The sequence below is a fragment of the Mobula birostris genome, chromosome 15 (assembly GCF_030028105.1).
Source record: "Mobula birostris isolate sMobBir1 chromosome 15, sMobBir1.hap1, whole genome shotgun sequence".
In the NCBI taxonomy this organism is placed as follows: Eukaryota; Metazoa; Chordata; class Chondrichthyes; order Myliobatiformes; family Myliobatidae; genus Mobula; species Mobula birostris.
The window spans coordinates 51,407,794-51,425,666 of NC_092384.1; the positions used below are offsets into that span (position 1 = coordinate 51,407,794).

The 17,873-nt window shown below is 39.5% G+C and overlaps 1 protein-coding gene and 1 long non-coding RNA gene across 3 annotated transcripts in view; one reads left to right on the forward strand and one right to left on the reverse strand.

Moving 5' to 3' along the window:
- rnf166 (ring finger protein 166) overlaps nt 1-17,873 on the reverse strand; it is a 61,152-nt gene that overhangs the window by 34,556 nt on the left and 8,723 nt on the right. For both annotated transcript variants that reach the window (XM_072279770.1, XM_072279769.1), the window contains exon 2: nt 4,145-4,301. In XM_072279770.1, the coding sequence (XP_072135871.1) occupies nt 4,145-4,301 (157 nt within the window). The remainder of the gene's footprint in view (nt 1-4,144; nt 4,302-17,873) is intronic.
- Nucleotides 7,894-16,955, forward strand: LOC140210638 (uncharacterized). Its single transcript, XR_011889266.1, has 3 exons — nt 7,894-7,968; nt 11,737-11,825; nt 16,893-16,955. It is a non-coding gene; the product is annotated as an uncharacterized lncRNA (long non-coding RNA).

The following is a 17,873-nucleotide window of genomic DNA, read 5'->3' on the forward strand; positions in this document are numbered from 1 at the left end:
CGGAGAATAGTTCTTACAAAACTATACTAAAAACATACAATTTAACATTTTTCCCCACCACTTTCAACACCTGAAAAAAAAAGAGAAAAATCACTGAATTTTTAAATGGTGAAAGACACGCAGTATTGTACAAAAGTCTTAGGCACCCCAGGTTTTTTATATGGCTTCAGATGGCACGGCCTCCAGAGCCCTGATCTCAACATCATCAAGGCAATCTGGGATTACATGGAGAGATGGAAGCAAGTGAGATAGCCAAAGTCTGCAGAAGAACTGTGGCAAGTTCTCCAAGATGCTTGAAAAACTTCTCTTATAAAACTGCATGATACTGTACCCAACAGAACTGAAGTAGTTTTAAAGGCAAAGAGTGGTTACATTAAATATTAACTTGATTTAGTTTTTTTTAATGTTTACTGCTCTTTACAGAAATTTTATTGATATTTAGAAACTTCTCATTTCATTATTTTTGAAAGCATCTTTGCTTTACGTATTTTTTTTACATGTACCCAAGATTTTTGCACAGTACTGTATACCTCAGCTTGCTAAAATGTCACATTTTTTGAGCACACCAGAACCTCTGGAACCATTTGGCTATTACTTACTAGAAGCAGCAAATAAATTGTACAGAAATTGTAAATGTCTTCTTTTTAAGTCTATAATTATACCATGTCAAACTTAACACAATGAAAAAGCTGCAAAACATGCTTAATGCAAAACAAGAAAAAGGCTAATAGGGAAAGTGGCAAATAATATCATACCAGTACACCACAGAAGGTTAAATACAAGTTTTAAAAATAATTTTCCCAAATTCTCACTACAATTTGCTTACCATTGAAACAGATCTATGGCAGACATAATCTCCCTGGCCCAACACTTAACTCTGGAGCAATTGGGCAGTAAAGACATCTACATTAGACTATTGTTTATTGACTAAAGCTCTGCCTTCATAACTATAATTCTAAGTAAGCTCCCTCCAACACTCCACTATTCTTTCCATACTTCGCCAAGGTTTCTCAAATGAAACGAGTACATAATCTGTTGGCATCTAAACAAGACTACTACCAAATGAATCATGGTTGACTCAGTTAGCTAAAAGTAGGGGAAAAAAAAACACAAGATAGAAACAAGGACCCCTCCACTGTTCGGTGGCCATCCCAATATCACTAGTAGCAGTTGTAATAGATGATTAGATACTGTAAAATGCCACCTGGTTGTCTTAACTTTCCACACTTCCACCTACTATTTAGAAGGATATATACATTATGAAACTTTATGACATGAAAGCATTATGTTTGCTTTCTAGATAATAGTCTGGTGCACGTTAAAATTTCTGGAATCAGGTACAGTGTCCCCTCCAAGGTACACACGCACACATCTTTTGCTACCAGCGCAAAAAGGATTTGCGTCCTGATGGACTTTAGGACGCAGGGGAGCTGAGGAACCGCCGCCTGTAGCTGCTGCTGAGTCCTGAGTCAGGAGTAAGTCAGTGTAAACATAAATTTGCAGAGTGAAATAAACATAATTTGAGAATTATCGGTTCACTAATCTTAATGCATTAGCAGCATCTGTCAATGGAACAGAAATAGTGCAGATTTAGCAGCAGCTGCGCGTGGCAGTTCCGGAGCTCCCTGGATCCTAAAGCCCATCCTTACAACACAAATTCTTTGTGCAATTCCTTTGTGCGATAATAGCAAAAGATGTGTGCACGGCAAACACCTTAGAGTGAATGTTGGTCAGGTATGACGTGAAAATTAAGCTCTTCAATGAAAAACATGAAACTGATCAAGTGATGAAGACTCTATATCCCAATCAGACTGATATCTCCTTTCTTTAGAAAAAAATTATGTATTGACAAGGTAGCATAGAAGTTGGCATACTACCACATCGCCAGCGAGCTGGGTTCAATTCCTGCTACTGCCCGTAAGAAGCTTGTACATTCTCCTCCTGACCACGTGGGTTTCCTCTGGGTGCTCTGGTTTCCTCCCACATTCCAAGAATGTACAGGATAATAGACTAATTTGTCACATGGGTGTAATTGGGTGAAACAGGCTCATTGGGCCACACTGTGCCTCTACATAAATAAACAACCTAACCGTGCATCACTGTCTGTCACACGAGAAAGATATCTGCAGCTTTCTATGCCATTCACGAGATATCTGAAAGCTTCATGCTGTGATAACCTTCACATCCACAGCAAAGTGCATTCATAGTTAAGGTGAAATACACAGATCATTGATCAGAAGATGGCACAAATCCAAGGCAGACTGTCTCATGAAATTGAATCAGTGAAGACAAGAATCTTGTCTGTATTGATGTTGCCATACCCAACTATGTTTTCCACCATGTACCCTATCCAAATCAGAGTGGCTCTCACCAAATACTCTAATCTTACCAATCTTAACATGATCTTGATCATATTTGTTCATCTCTGATCACTTTGCTCCATTCCTTAATACCCATTTTCCTTCTCCTTCCAACTCAACTCCCTGATAAATCCTCCTCTTTCTTGCCCGTGGTTTAGCGGACTGCTTCACAGTCAGAAGTCAATAGGTTCAAGGTGCACACCAAAGTGTCATGCTTAAAAATGTGGATTCACACTTCAATGTAAAATAAGGGAGTGATGCATTGTCAGGGATGGTGTCTTTCAGCCACAATTTTGAACCAACATGAGAAATGCACCTTGAGGAGCATGACATTCAAGTTCAAGCTTAATTGCTATTCAACCATACACTTGAATACAGCCAAGCAGAAGTGTTCCTCTGGCCAAGTTGCAAAACACAGAACAAACAGTCCAACACAGCACACAGTACATACACTACAGCACATATAATTATGATAGCAGAAAAACATGCAGTTACAAAAAAAAACTGAAATATTAAAAATAATAATTTTGCAAAAGTCCGAGTGTAATGGCCTGTTGATTGATGATGCATGTTGTCCTGCAGCCACAATGCCGGATGAACAAGCCCGCATTTCCTTATCTCCTGCAAATGCAGCCGCAGACAAACACAATCCAGCCTGACTTCCACTGAGCTAACACTGGAGAGCAGCCCTGACACGAGAAGCCAGCCCCCAATCAAGCACGTAATCCAACAGCACACAGCCAGCTTCTGCGTCTTCTTCCCTGGCAGCTGCAACAGGCAACCCTGAGGCATGAGGGCCTGGTCCATCGTCGTCAGTCTAGCCACTGAACCAGTGAATTGGACTCACAGCAGAACACAGTACCAATGTCCAAGAGGGTCTCGCGATCACAATGAGAATGTCCTAAACAATCATTTGTTGGACCACACACCACCTCTGACACCCGGGTGGCTGAAGCAGGCTGCAACATAATGTGCAACAAGTCCAGCTCCACCGCTATTGAGCAACCTGTGAATGAGGCACATCTTCAGTGCTTGGTGTTCTTAATACCCGCAAGTGTCTTGTGATCATAAAAAAGATATAAGGGACAGACAATTACACCTTTGTTTGGACCCTAAGAGACCGGGGCATTGAGCACGTCATCATCTTATTGGAAAAGTAGACAAATTATTTCTTTGCATTAATATGCTCTAAGTGAGGACTGGTGCACGTTCTACTGACTTCCCCTTCCTGAGGTCTACAATATAGAATATGGCATATCTATCGCTTAGTACTTTGAGCTATTGATGCTCTATAAATGCATGGAGACTAAGACCTAACCAGCAAAATTTGTAAACTTCACAAGCATCTAAAAATGACAATAAATAATAATTGAACTAGGCATCTAATTCTGAATAAAATTCTAATGCTAAAATTTTTCACAGACTGTAAAAATATGGCATATTATTGGAAGCTGCTATCTTACAATACTATGCCACATCGAACTAGTGTAGATAATTATATGTGACTACAGATCTAGAAAATGAACACTTTACCGATTCCCAAAATTCCCTCCAGCAAAAAGTATACTGTCATTTAATGCATTGTCAAAAAAATGGCATACACAGTGCACAATTCCTAAAACCATAAGCAGATTTGAGTTACATGCTGTACTGCACAGAGGTGTACACCATTTTACGAATGTACACCGCACTGACCAGATACGAATGGTCAATTCGTTTTCCAAATAAAATTTCTTTCAAACAATTTTTTTTTGTAGTTAGTTAAATGCTTTCTTTCAGCATACCTTTTTATTGCATCCTCGACAGGGCGCCTTATACGAAGAGAGCTGTTTTTCCACGTTAGAGGCCTTTTCTACCTTTTTTGGGTCAAAGGGCATACGGCACAGAGGGCATAGAGGTGACACAACTTGCAGGCAGGGTTGCAAACATTCTCCACAGAACCTGAAAGACAATAGGTCATCGTTAGTAAGCAGTTTACAAGGTACTCATTCCTCAAAGAAAACAGCAAGCTCCAGCTGGATAAAACCCAAGTACTTAACCAGCACGTTACTATGATAAGTTGCATGTCCAAAGCCCTTTACAACATTGTTGCACACTACCAAGAGGATCATCATGCCAAAGAATCTGCCGCTTACTCAAAGAACAAAAACTAACAGAAAATATCTTATGTCCCCTTTGTTTATTTGGGACACTTTGCCACTTAATTGGGACAAAAGAGGGTTTCTGAACAGTTTTTAAATAGTGTCAGTTTTGTGTGCTTGTGTGGCAATGGATGCTACAGAGCAAACAGCTTTTAAAATAGCGTCAGCTGCACGTGCTTGTGTTATTTATCCATTCGGGCTGACGGATGCTGATTCAAAAAGCAGGATTTTTGATCATTTTATTTTTTTATTTGACCTTAAAAAATTCAGACCCTTACAACACTGCTTCATAAAGGAAGGCAATGAAGGCAGTACATTATCTGCACTGGAGTGCCTGCGCTGATTTTATTCATTTACAGTCAATCAAAAGAACATGACACCACACACTGGATGAATTCCTCCATCAATAACTACAACTAATGTATAGTTTTATAGTTCTGTCATAGTATGGGTAGTGTTCTAATTTGTTCTGTACTTTTTAAATATATAATTTGTTACTCAGTTAAACAATAGTTTGACCTTTTTTTAATACCTTTTTAACTATTTCCCTGAAATCGGGACAGCTGCTTAATTGAGCCTAAATATACTGGTCTCATGTGCCCCAATTAGCTGCATATTAAGTAATATTCTTAATCTAAGAACAACCTAAATTGCTTTAAAGACAGTAAAATGCTTTTGAAGTAAAACTAATCATTGTAAGTACAAAGATTACAGCAAGATCTCATAAATGGCAAGAAGGAAACACTCAGACAATCTGGGTAATATTTGTCAAGGGATAAATATTGGCCAACACTTCTTTCACTTGAACCAGTATTAGAATCAGGTTTATTATTGCAGTCGTATAGTGACATTAAAATTGTTGCTTTGTGGCAGCAATACAATGCAAGGCATAAAATTACAAAATCAACAGTGCAAAAAGGAAGAAATAATGAAGTAGTGTTCATGGACTATTTAGAAACGCAATGGAGGGGAAGAAGCTGTTTCTCAATCATTGACTGTAGATTTTCATGATTCACTACCTTTTCCCTGATGGTAATAATGAGAAGAGAGTATGCCCTGGTTGAATGCCACTTTCTCAAGGCACTGCTAAGAAGGTGGCATCCATCATTAAGATGGTGGGGTGGGTTGTCCCCATGATGGAATTGGCTGCGTCTACACCCTCTTTTAATCCTGCACATTAGAGCCTCCATACCAGGCAGTGACGCGATCAATCAGAATGCTCTCTGTATTACATCTGTAGAAATTTGCTAGAGTTTTTGGTGACATACCAAATATGTTCTCAAACTCCTATAGTTTAGAACTGCTGACATGCCTTCTTTATAACTGCATCAATATATTGGGCACAGGCTACACCTTCTGAGATGTTAACGCTCAGAAACTTGAAGGTACTAACCTTTCCATCAGTGAGCACTAAATGAGGACTGGTGCACGTTCTACTGACTTTCCCTTCCTGAGGTCGACAATCAACTCCTTGTTCTTGCTGATGTTTAGGGCGAGATTGTTATGACACCACTCAACCAGATCATTTTATTCCTTTATGCCCTCTTTTCGCTCTTTGGGCAATGGTGTGATGTCATGTAGTATTCAAACAAAAAAGGACACCTCTTACAGTGTGGTAACATCAAGGTGACAGTGCTGCCTCTATGCCTAAGTTGTTGTTCCTTTCCACGATTTGTGGTGCATCAGGTGGCAACCTTGCTGTTTCCTTAGCGTTTTTGTCTTTTTTTTTTACAAGGCTGGGTTGCTAGCCCAACACGGATGGAAAGCGTGCATGCAGCCAGCTGGATCTGAACCTGGACCACTCACCTTGAAGTCCAGTGCGGATGCCACTGCACCATTAGCCGGCTACGCTATGTCTAGGTACACCATACAAATGAACATACATTCATTAACAGAGATTCAATGAAGAGGTAATATACTTTAGCAAAATAATTTCAGGTTTAAAAAAATAGCCCACTGCCAATATTTTGAACTCTTTGACATTCAAAGGGAAAAAAGAAAACAGTTGAGCAATGGTGTACCATCCAGAACCACTGGGATTCCTGAATTCAAATTTACAGACTGATGGCCAGATCTTGATTTGCCAATGAATACATGCCCCAAAAGAGACTATTACAGATGACTAATAAAATGGGTGAATGTCTGAATATTCTTTCTCTGAAATACACCAATTAGAGATGTTTCCACCAGCACTGTACAAAAGATAAATCAGTGAAAAAAGCAGGTATAATTTTGATACATCACACATTATCAATCAATAACCTGTAATGAAAATGGGTGATTCAAGAACTATAAGGAGCCAGACCATTTGTTGCTTCTCTACTTATTGTATCTTGGGCATGCAGGCATGTCAATGATCTACTATGACCTGAGAAATTGCTGAATTTGTTTGCTATGAAACAATGCTGGGATGTCATGAGACTTAAGAGTCATTCTTTCAATTGTATACAGCACTTTTAGCTTTAGCAGCTGGAAAAAAAAGCTGCTAATAGACGGAGGCACTTAGAGCTTTTACTATGTCTTTCAAAATAATTCGATCACAGAGAGAAGAGTGGGTTTTTGCATACTGCTTTCCACAATGATATCTTTGAGGCTGGTATTCTTTTATCTTGGAGGTGCTTTGCTGCAGCAACCATTATAGTCATACTTTATTGATCCCGGGGGAAATTGGTTTTCGCTACAGTTGCACCATAAATAATAAATAGTAGTAGCTATTATATCTATTGATTTGCCTCAGATTTGGAAAATAAGCTTCCACGACCCTGTTGTGGAATGAATTCCAAAAATACACTATCCTCTGGATATTGAAATGTATTCTCCTTTGCCATGAATGGCCGACCCTATTTTGAGATTATGATGTCTGGTTCTAGACACCTCACTATGTCAAACATCATCTTTATAACCTCAAAATATGTTTGTTTCCCTGGAAACACTTCTAAACTCAAGAGAATATAGTACACTTTACTTCATATGACTCATGATAAACCCTCCATCCCAGGAAACAATTTGGCAAACCTTTGCCTCAATTGCCCTCTCTCTCTCTCCAGTGCATCTTTCCATGTGTGGAGAGAACCAATCTGTACACAAAATTCCTGACACAGCTGCACCTTTATAATTGGAACACGATTTCTCTAGTACTCAAATCCACTTACAATTAACTCCATTTGTCTTCTAACTGCTCACTATTTCTGCACATTAATTTCCGCACATTAATTTCCAGTGATTCACTTATATCTAGACCTTCTTAAAATCAAGATTTCTCAACCTCTCACCATTTAAAAAATAACTATCTTGCCATTTTTCTATCAAAATTGATATCCCTGCATTTTTTTCTTTGGCTGCTTCCTTGTGCATTGTCTTGTTTATATTCATCCGAAGTCTTACTCACGTCCAGATTCGACAATGCTGCTTAAGGAGAAAGCTTTCAGGTTTCCATGAAGTCAGAAAAAATCATCACAGCAAACAAGGTAATTAAAACCCAGTGGAAAAACATTTTGTTTTAGTAAGTAGCATATTTCACAATGTAAAACCTACAGAAATCAATTTATACCTTAAAATAAAAGGCTGATCAAGTTCACACTGTGTTCACTGCCTTCATTGGCAAGAAATATATTGCTGATCTGAGTTCTCTCTGGTATTTACACAACAGATGCTTATTGCATCCCAAAGTTATAGGATTCAGCAGTACAAAAAGAAAAAACGATTAGTCATTGAGGCCAATAACTGCAGTGCAGTAATTTCTAGAACGATCCCTTTTTAACAGTGGAGGCCTTGTTCAGAAAACTACTACTTAAAAATACAATCCAAAAATATCAGACCATAAGACATTGGACATTAAGCCATTCAGCCCATCGAGTCTGTTCTGCCATTTCCTTCTCAACCCCATTCCCTTGCCGTCTCTCCATAACCATTCACGTCCTGACTTACCAAAAATCTATCAATCTCCGCCTGTGGCAACAAATTCCATAAGTTCACCACCCTCTCACTAAAGAAATTCTTCCTTACCATCATTCTAAATGGATGCCCCTCTATTGAGGTTATGCCCTTTGGTCCTAGACTCTCCTGCTAAAGGAATCATCCTCCCAACATCCACTCTATCCAGGCCTTTCAATATTCGATAGTTTTCAATAAGATCCCCCCACCTCATTCTTCTAAATTCCAGCAAGTTCAGGCCCAGAGCAAATATAATGCTCTTCACACAATAAGCCTTCCAATCCTAGAATAACTTTCATGGTCCTCTGTTGAACGCTGTCCAATGTCAGCACATCATTTCTTAGATAAGGGTCTCAAAACTGCTCACAATACTCCAAGCCTCAGCATTACATCCTTACTTTTATATTCTAGTCCTCTCCAAATAAACGCCAACATTGTATTTGTCTTCCTCACTACTAACTCAACCTGCAAGTTAGCCTTTAGGGTAACCTGCATGTGAATTCCCAAGTTTCTTTGCAGCTCAGATTTTTAAATTTTCTCCCCACTTATTAAATAGTGTACACTTTTATTCCTTCTACCAAGTGCATTAGTGGGTATATTTACCAACTCTGTATCCCATCTGCCACTACTTTGCCTATGCTCCTCACCCAAGTCCTTCTGCAGCCTTCCTGCTTCCTCAACACCATCTGCCACTCCAGCATCTTCATATTGTTTGCAAACTTGACCACAAAGCTAAATTCCATCATCCAAATCATTGACATACAACATAAAAATAAACTGTCCCAGGACCGACCCCTGCAGAACACCACTAGTCACCAGCAGCCAGCCAGAAAAGGCTCCCTTATTCCCACTCTTTGCCTCCTGCCAATCAGCCACTGCTCTATCCATGCTAGTGTGTTTCCTGTAATACTGCGGACTCTTATCTTGCTAAACAGCTTCATGTCTGGCACCTTGACAAAGGTCTTTTGAAAATCCAAGTACACAACATCCACCAATTCTTTTTTGTCTACCCTGCTTATTATTCCTCAAAAGAATCCCAACAGATTTGTCAGGCAAGATTTTCTCTTCAGGAAACCATGCTGTCTTTGGCCCATTTTATCATGTGTTTACAAGTACCCTGAAACCACATCCTGTAACGATTGATTCCAACATCTTCACAACCACACAGGCCAGGCTAACTGGCCTTGATTTCCTTTCTTCTGCCTCCCTCCCTGCTTAAAGAGTGGAGTGATATTTCCAATTTTTCAATCCTCTGCTGATGCAAAATACTTATTCGGTTCATCCCCCAGAGCAGCAATGTTATTTTACCTTTTTACAGAATAATTAAAGTGATACACAATGAAGGGAAAGGAAAACAAAACTACGTCTTTGTAAGAGAGTTGGAGAGATGGCCAAAATCTTGGTCAACTATTTCAGAATGACTTTTATTGATGATAGCAGTAGAATCAATTTCTAGCCTCTAGGTTGTGTCACATGTCTTAGACTCAATTGATCTCTGATATCTTTTGCTGCCACTGACGTGAGGTTTGGATATGGCTGAGCCTAGTCCTCTTCTCAATCAAATATTCTTGTAACCCTCACCGTTAAGGAGGAACACCAAGTATAAAAAGCAACACATGTCAATAATGCTTCTCATGATTTCATTACTTCCTAGAGTGCACAACAGCTGGTGAAATACAGTGCACACTTAGTGCTTTATTACAGGAAACACACCCGTCAATTTTCAGATAGCAAGGTTCCTTAGATTTCAATGCTATAAATGACCAAGTAATGTTTCATGTTGTTAATTAAGAGTTAAAAATTGGTCAGGGTAATTCTAAGCAATGTTATCCAACACACACAGCATACTAATTTTGAAACCTTTACCAAGTTAGCTCTGTCATACTTACTTTTTCTCCACTTCACTAATTTATCTTCTTGGCCCTGGAAACAATGATTCACTGTCAGAGTGCAATTCCAAGGCTCAGACGTGACCTCCAATCTCACTTCAAACAGGTCATGATCTGTGCATCAGACAGTCATTTTATCACTTTTACTCTTTTATCAAAACCCATTTTACAATTGTTTCCTGCTGTTCCAACCAAGTTCAAAATTTCTTACAATCAAAAATACAATGAATTAAATGGTTATAATTTTTAAAAAAAAACTTATTGGGGAAGCACAAGTGTAGACGCTTAGCGCAAAGCTGTACTTTGTCATAATGGTGGAGAAAAACTAAGTCAGATAGCCAAAGACGAGAAAAATCTGCAAATGCTGGAAATTCAAGCAACACACACAAAATGCTGGAGGAACTCAGCAGGCCAGGCAGCATCTATGGAAAAGAGTAAACAATCAACTTTTCAGGCTGAGAATCTTCATCAGGACTGGAAAAAGAGGACAAGAAGTTAGAGCAAGAAGGTGCGAGAGAGGAGGAGGAAGTACAAAGTGGTAGGTGATAGGTGAAACTGGTTGGGGGAGGGGTGAAGTAAAGAGCTGGGGAAGGGGTAATCTGATAGGAGAGGGTTGAAGACCATGGAAGAAAGGGAAGGGAAAGGAGCACCAGAGGGAGGCGATGGGCAGGTAAGGAGAAGAGGTGGAAGAGGGAAACAGGAATGGGGAATGGTAGGGGGGGGGGGCAATTATCAAGAAATCAGTGTTTATCCCATCAGGTTGGAAGCTACCCAGACGGAATACAAGGTGTTACTCCCCAAATCTGAGTGTGGCCTCATCACAGCAGTACAGTAGGCCATAGACTGACGTGCCGGAATAGGAATGGGAAGTAGAATTGTAGTGGGTGGCCATCGGGAGATCCCACTTTTCCCAGCAGACAGAGCGTAGCTGCCGGCTCTTACCGATATACAGGAGGTTACACCGGGAGCACCGGATACAGTTGATTACCCCAACAGACTCACAGGTGAAGTGTCTCCTCACCTAGAAAGACTGCTTAGAGCCCTGAATGATAGTGAGGTAGGAGGTATAGGGGCAGGTATGGCACTTGTTCCGCTTACAAGGAAAAGTACCATGGGAGAGATCAGTAGGGAGGGTTTCTGCTGTTGAAATAAAAAAAAATCCAAGACTGAATATTAAACTACTCATATTGCAAAGCAGTTTTACTGGATCAGTTGAGAGACAGTGTTAGGGGCTTACAGGCGGAAATGGTCCTTGTAAATTCTAGCTATACCACCAATTATCAACATCGGAAGCAGCAGTGTGCCAGAAATAGGGCAATTCCACCGGTCTGGACAACAGAACAACACAGCACAAGGATGGAGGTTTTGCCAAATATGTCAAAGAATGCCGAAAGTGTTTCTTTTTCTTTTTAGTTATGCCTGTTCGGCAATAGAACAAGATGGAAACCCAACAGGATGAATTCAAATACGGAAGGTCAGAAGAAATGGACATGAAATTCAAGGTGAATTGAAACACTGCAATGAACTTTGAAGAAAGAACAATGAAGATAGCATGGTAAATTTACTGGGACAGAAATTTGAGGCAATTTTTGAGAAGGGTGATGATGACAGTTAATTTGGAAGCAAGTAGGGACAATAAATGAAGAGATAAAATTTTTACTGGATCAGCCTGTGTAGGGTCCAGAAAGAAGATTGGGCAGTTAGTAGCTTAATGTCTTACAGGGATCATGTGATGGCACTCAATAAGCATTGAGTGGCATGAGGGGAAATGTTGTGGAATTATATGCGAGACAGGATAAGCTGAAGGCAGGTTCAACCTGAAATCTAACATGAAATGAATGAAGCAATGGAGGCAGATGGTCTCAATCCTAAACGATATAAAGAGTTTGCCAGAGATGTCTGTGAACAGAATTGGTGAGGAAATGGTTTGTAGATTTGATATCGTGGAGAAATAAAAGACAGGGACATCTTTATTCTTGATGATACTGGAGTAGATGGCAATTTTCATAGTGGCTGGATACTACTTGACATAATCCAGATCTGATTAATCATACATTGTTTATGTTCAAGGCTACACAATATGTTCATAATAAATGTTAGGGCCCTGGGAAGTGCTGTGGAGTAGAGGAACCTAGAAGTCCTACGTGATTCCTTGAAAATGGTGTCACAGGTAGGCAGGATGATGAAGGTAATTTTTGACACGCTGGATTTCAGCCACGACATTAAATTAAGAAGTTGTGATGTTATATTACAGTTAAAAAGGATGTTTGAGAGGCAACATTTGGAACATAGTGTTTGGTTTGATCACCATGCTATAGGAAACATGCCATTAAGATGGAAAGTGTGCAGAGATTTGTGAGGATGTTCTCACAAATGATGTTATGGAGGTTATGGAAGTTATGGAGAGAGGTTGAACAGGTTGGGACCTTTTGCACTGGAGCAAATTAACTTGGCAGATTGGTTTAGTATTGTCACACATACCAAGGTAGAGTGGAAAAACTTAGTTTTGCATGCCACCTATACAGATCACTTCATCACATCAATAATGTCAAGGGAGTATGAGGGAAACCAGTAAAAGTGTGCAGAACAAATTGCTAGTTAGAAAGAAGAGCAGTGCAGGTATGCAATACAGTGCAAGGTTATAATACATTGATTATGAAGTCAAAAGCCCATCTAATCGTACAAGGGGACCATTCAATAGTCTTAAGACAGTGGGATAGAAGCTGCCTTGAATTTGGTGTTATATGCTTTCAAGGCTTTTGTAATTTCTGCCTGGTAGGAGGGGAGAAAAGAGAGAATGTCCATGGACGGTTGGGTCTTTGATTATGTTAGCTGCTTTACGAAGGCATTGGAAGTGTAGACAGAGTCCCTGGAAGGGAGACTAGTCTTCTTGTGCTGAGCAGATTGTTCAACAGTAGTAGAACAGCAGAACAGAAGTCATCCTTGAACATGGCGGTAGGTGCTTTCAACGTTTTTGGAACCTAACTAGATGAATTCAAATCAGAATCAGAATCAGAATCCTTTATTATCGCCAAGTATGTGGACACATTCAGGGAACTTGATGCCAGTTTCCCTGAGCTCTCGCTGTACAGAATCAAATGTGGAAAGTCTGAAAACAAATGAAACTGAAAATAGATATGTGCTGCATCTCAATGAGTATGGAGAGGCACGGGATGAATTTTGTTTATTTATGAGGGGGTAAGCTGAAAGTAGGTTTAACTGGGAATTTAACATGAAATAATTGAAATAATACAGATAGTCTCTCAGTCTTAAATGTTATTAAGTAGTAGAATGAGGAGTGAGATCTTGTAGAGGTGTATAAAATTATGAGGGACATAGTAGATAGGGTCAATGTGCACAGTTCCTCCCGCCCAGTGTTGGGGATATCAATAACTAAAAGGCATAGGTTTATGGTGAAAGGGGAGAGATTTAACAGGAACCCGAGGACACTATTTCCACTCAGAGATTGTCACTGGAATGAGCCACCATCAGGAAGTAGTTAAGGCAGGTACATCAACTTAAATGTCTGAAAAATAACAGATATGACTTTAGACAGTTAAGCTTTAGTACAGGCATATGGGCCAAATGGGTACCTTGGTCAGTGTGGATCTGTTGAGCCATGTTGTAGGACTCTATGACTGCACCCTTTGTATTTGAGGGAACAAATATAAATGTCATACCAAGGCAAATCAACCTGAATTAGAGAGCAAGTTTAGTCAGATTCAACAAATGAAATGAAGGAGTGATTAGGCTGAATGACAAATTACAGATTAGAGAGCAGACACTGGTTTGACTTTGAGATCAATGACCTCCATTTTGCTTCTCCATTTTTCTACGTTACATTTGCAATTACTATTCACAAATACCTCACTGGCTGGGATGTACTGTGCTTGGGTCAGAGGAATGCACCATCATAAATTCTTCGTTTCTTATACAGGTTGCTTTATTTCTAAAAGTACGAAATTTGCAAATATATTGAAAAATTGCCGCAGATACTTGAACTGCAGCACACCTATTTTCTTCAGTAGGTCTGTAGATATATGTTTGAATAGGTTATTAATAAAAAAAAGAAACTGTTGGAAGAATTCAGTGGGTCAAGCAGTAGTGAAGGTTAAATGTTAGCTGATATTTTGGGTCAAGACATACTGTTCATCCAGCAATTTAGTTTTTAATTCCAGATTCCACCACCTGCAGACTCTCGAATTAAGAATACACCACATTCCCACTTTAGCACCAATATCCCAGGTTCCTAAGCACAATAACTTACAAGTTTAAAATGCCCTCCCCATTTATGAATTGCAAACTATGAACTTAATCTAAGGATACACAACACAGAAATCTCAGCACCAATGGATATCAACAAGATTATATCATAGTCCTGAAATTTTCACAATTTTTCTTGTTACAATGCTGCGGCTCACTTCGAACAAGCTAGCATGGGGTAACCTGTTCAATTTACATCACTCCCACTCTAGAAAAACATTACTCCAATTTCATAATAGACAGAAATTTGTATATTTGCATGTTCAGAGGCTGAGCTCCAAGTCACTGTCTACTCAGTCACCAAAGAAGATAAAAGGCCTTGCATTTAATACACACCAAACAAAAGTCCCCTGCCAACCTCAAACTCTTTCCACTGTACAATATTGCCTCGCAAGCAAAGGGGCATGTCACAAGACAATGAAATGTGGACATTTCCCATAGGTCAGTAGTCACTTATAAAAGTCTGACGCTGACTGTGAAAACCACCATCGCTTTCAGTACACCACAGATTACAAAACCTCCATCTAGTCATACAAATTGTTATAGCTTCTGGTTATGAGTCCAGTACACATTCTAGTGTCGCAACAATAATTACTCTGACCAAATTGGGCAATGGCACATTATCCCTCCTCTGCGTTTCACTATTCAGCCAATTTCTTAACTGGATCAACATTTTGCCTATATTTCCCTGGGCTTTCATTTTAGATTGCAGTCAATTATGAGTGACTTAATTAAATGTTTAACATAAGATCTTTGTTTTAAATGAGTAGTTCATAGGGAGTATATATAGATATTGCTTAAGAAATTAATCAGGTTCAACAGGCCCAGCTGATCCAGTTTACAAATCCATGCTGGCTCTTTCAGATCATTTCAAGATGTTTGGTGACTCTTGAATTCGAAACAAGTAATTTTGCAATAATAGATCTTATGCAACCTCTTGGCTTCTCATTCAAGATTGTTAAGTAGTAAAGTGAAATGCATAAATTTCTAATGAAAAGACTGGTTCCAAATTAAGTAATCTTTGGAAAATAACAGGATGTCTGCATTGTTCTTAGCTAATTTCATTATAATTGGGGATTGAAAACAGCTGGTCAAGGGCATTTGTTACTCCTCATTGTTGTTACTTACTCACTTATAACCCAGAAGACCACAAAAGCAAATCAGATCAATTCCAGCTCCAGCCGAGCATTCTGCATATCCCTGCAAACCTGCCTGTACTAAGGGGTAATTCCAGACATCCCACCTCTCCCGGAAGTTCCGGGAGTCTCCTGTATATTAATAGTGGCTCCCTGATGCCCGGAAATTATATACAATATTATGGAAATCAATTTTTTGAGAGCCAGTGAGAGAAAGCAAGTGAGCACGACCACAGGAGAGAGCGAGAGCGCTAGAGAGTGCACGAGTGACCACGAGAGCGAGAGCGCGCCATGGCAGAGTGTTCCAAAAAAAATAAAACGTACATCTCCCCAGACTACCCCAAAGTGTACCCCTGCCTAATAGGGGTCAAAAATAATGACAGTGCTGCTCACTGCACTGTTTACAACAGTGACTTTTCTATTGCCCATGGTGGGGTAAGACTGTAAAAGACACGTTGAGGTGAGTTTAACAGGTGTCATTCGTTCATTAGCGTAACTAACGTTATTTAAACTAGCTGGCTAGCTGCTAAGGAGCTACTCTATTGCAGACATCCCACCTTTCCCAGAAGTTCCAGGAGTCTCCCACAAATTGATGGTGCTACCTCCCTGAAATCAGTTTTTGCAGGGTGGAATGTCTGTAATTCAGAGCAGTCTTTTAGTCTAGTAGTAATTGTTTGGTATGTGGGAAGAAATCTACATAGTCACTGAGAGAAGGCAATACCACTTGTGGTTGGGGACATGGCTCCCTTGTCATTTAATGTAAGTGTTAACTAAAAGCAATTATTCATCCAGTCTATTGTTTCCATATTTAGACTTACAAGATCACCATTCTGAGTTTAAGGCCTATGTATTCCTGATTATCTTCTCCTCAAGAAAAATATGAAAATACTTGCGTTGACTTTAGATCTCTTCCAGGTTTCTTTTCATACTCTTGGCTCATACAATTTTGTTGCTTTTTGCTACCAAGTGCATCTCCTTCAGTCACTAGGATTGGTGGGAAATTTTGCTTTCTTTTGTACTCTTTATTTTAGTGTTATACCCTTATATCAGCCAGACATTTTTTTAAAATAGTTTTAAAAATCACCTTAAAATATAAATTGATCTTGGAACAAACTATAATTGTTTTTGTGAATTTCTCCCACATAGCTTCTGTTGTTTACCCATTAACAGATTTTGTCGGATTCACGTCAACAGCATTGCCAATTGCACAGAAGTCAACTATGAATAAATCTGGAATCCCAATAATTTACTCACATTTCTTTTTCAAAACCATTGTATTGAACTTGATCATATCACGATAACCATTTCATGAGTATTTGCATATCATTAGCTCAATAACTAATTAATTTCTAAATCTAATACAGGCCACCCTTGCATTGTGTCAGTTTGAGTAATGGAAATTCACTTTTACGGAATTCGCAAATCACTACCAAAAGGTCTGGAATATGAAATAAAAATTAGTTCTGTGAAATTTGTAGAAGACATTTTCCTAGTGTATGTGTGAGTTTTCTCCGGTTTTCTCCCACATTCCAAAGATGTATGGGTCAGTAGGGTAATTGGCCAGCAATCCTCAAGTCCTGAAAAACCCACTGTGCATTCTCAGCTCTGTTTTTATTTCAGATTTCCAACTTCTATGGAGCACGACCTCACACTTTGTTCTCAACAATATAATGGCACCTCCATCACTAAACCTTACTTCTACGACAGGGGAACAACCTGGACAAACTTGAAGTTCTGTGGAAAACTCTCCAGTCTCCCAATATGAAAATCTATGAACTAGCTCTGAGTCCTGCCTAAAACACAGTGATGATGATCTAACTCATTCAGCATGGTGATGGAGTTTCACCTGCAACACCTGATGGGTTTGGGATTTGTTGTTCCTGCTGCCATTTTCCATTCGGGCGACCCATTAGTTTTTTGTGTGAGGGAGAGGGTGGGGTGTCTGGGGTTTGATGCTCTAGCTGCCATTTTCTGCGTGGGCACTATTAGTTTTTTGTGGCAGGAGGGGGTGGGGAGAGTTTGAGGCTTGTGAATTTTGTTTCTTTTTAGTGCATGGGGGGAGGGTTGATGTTTTTTCTTTCAATGGCTCCCATAGTTTTTCTGTATATCATGGCTAGCTGGAGAAGATGAATATTAGAGCTGCATTGTACA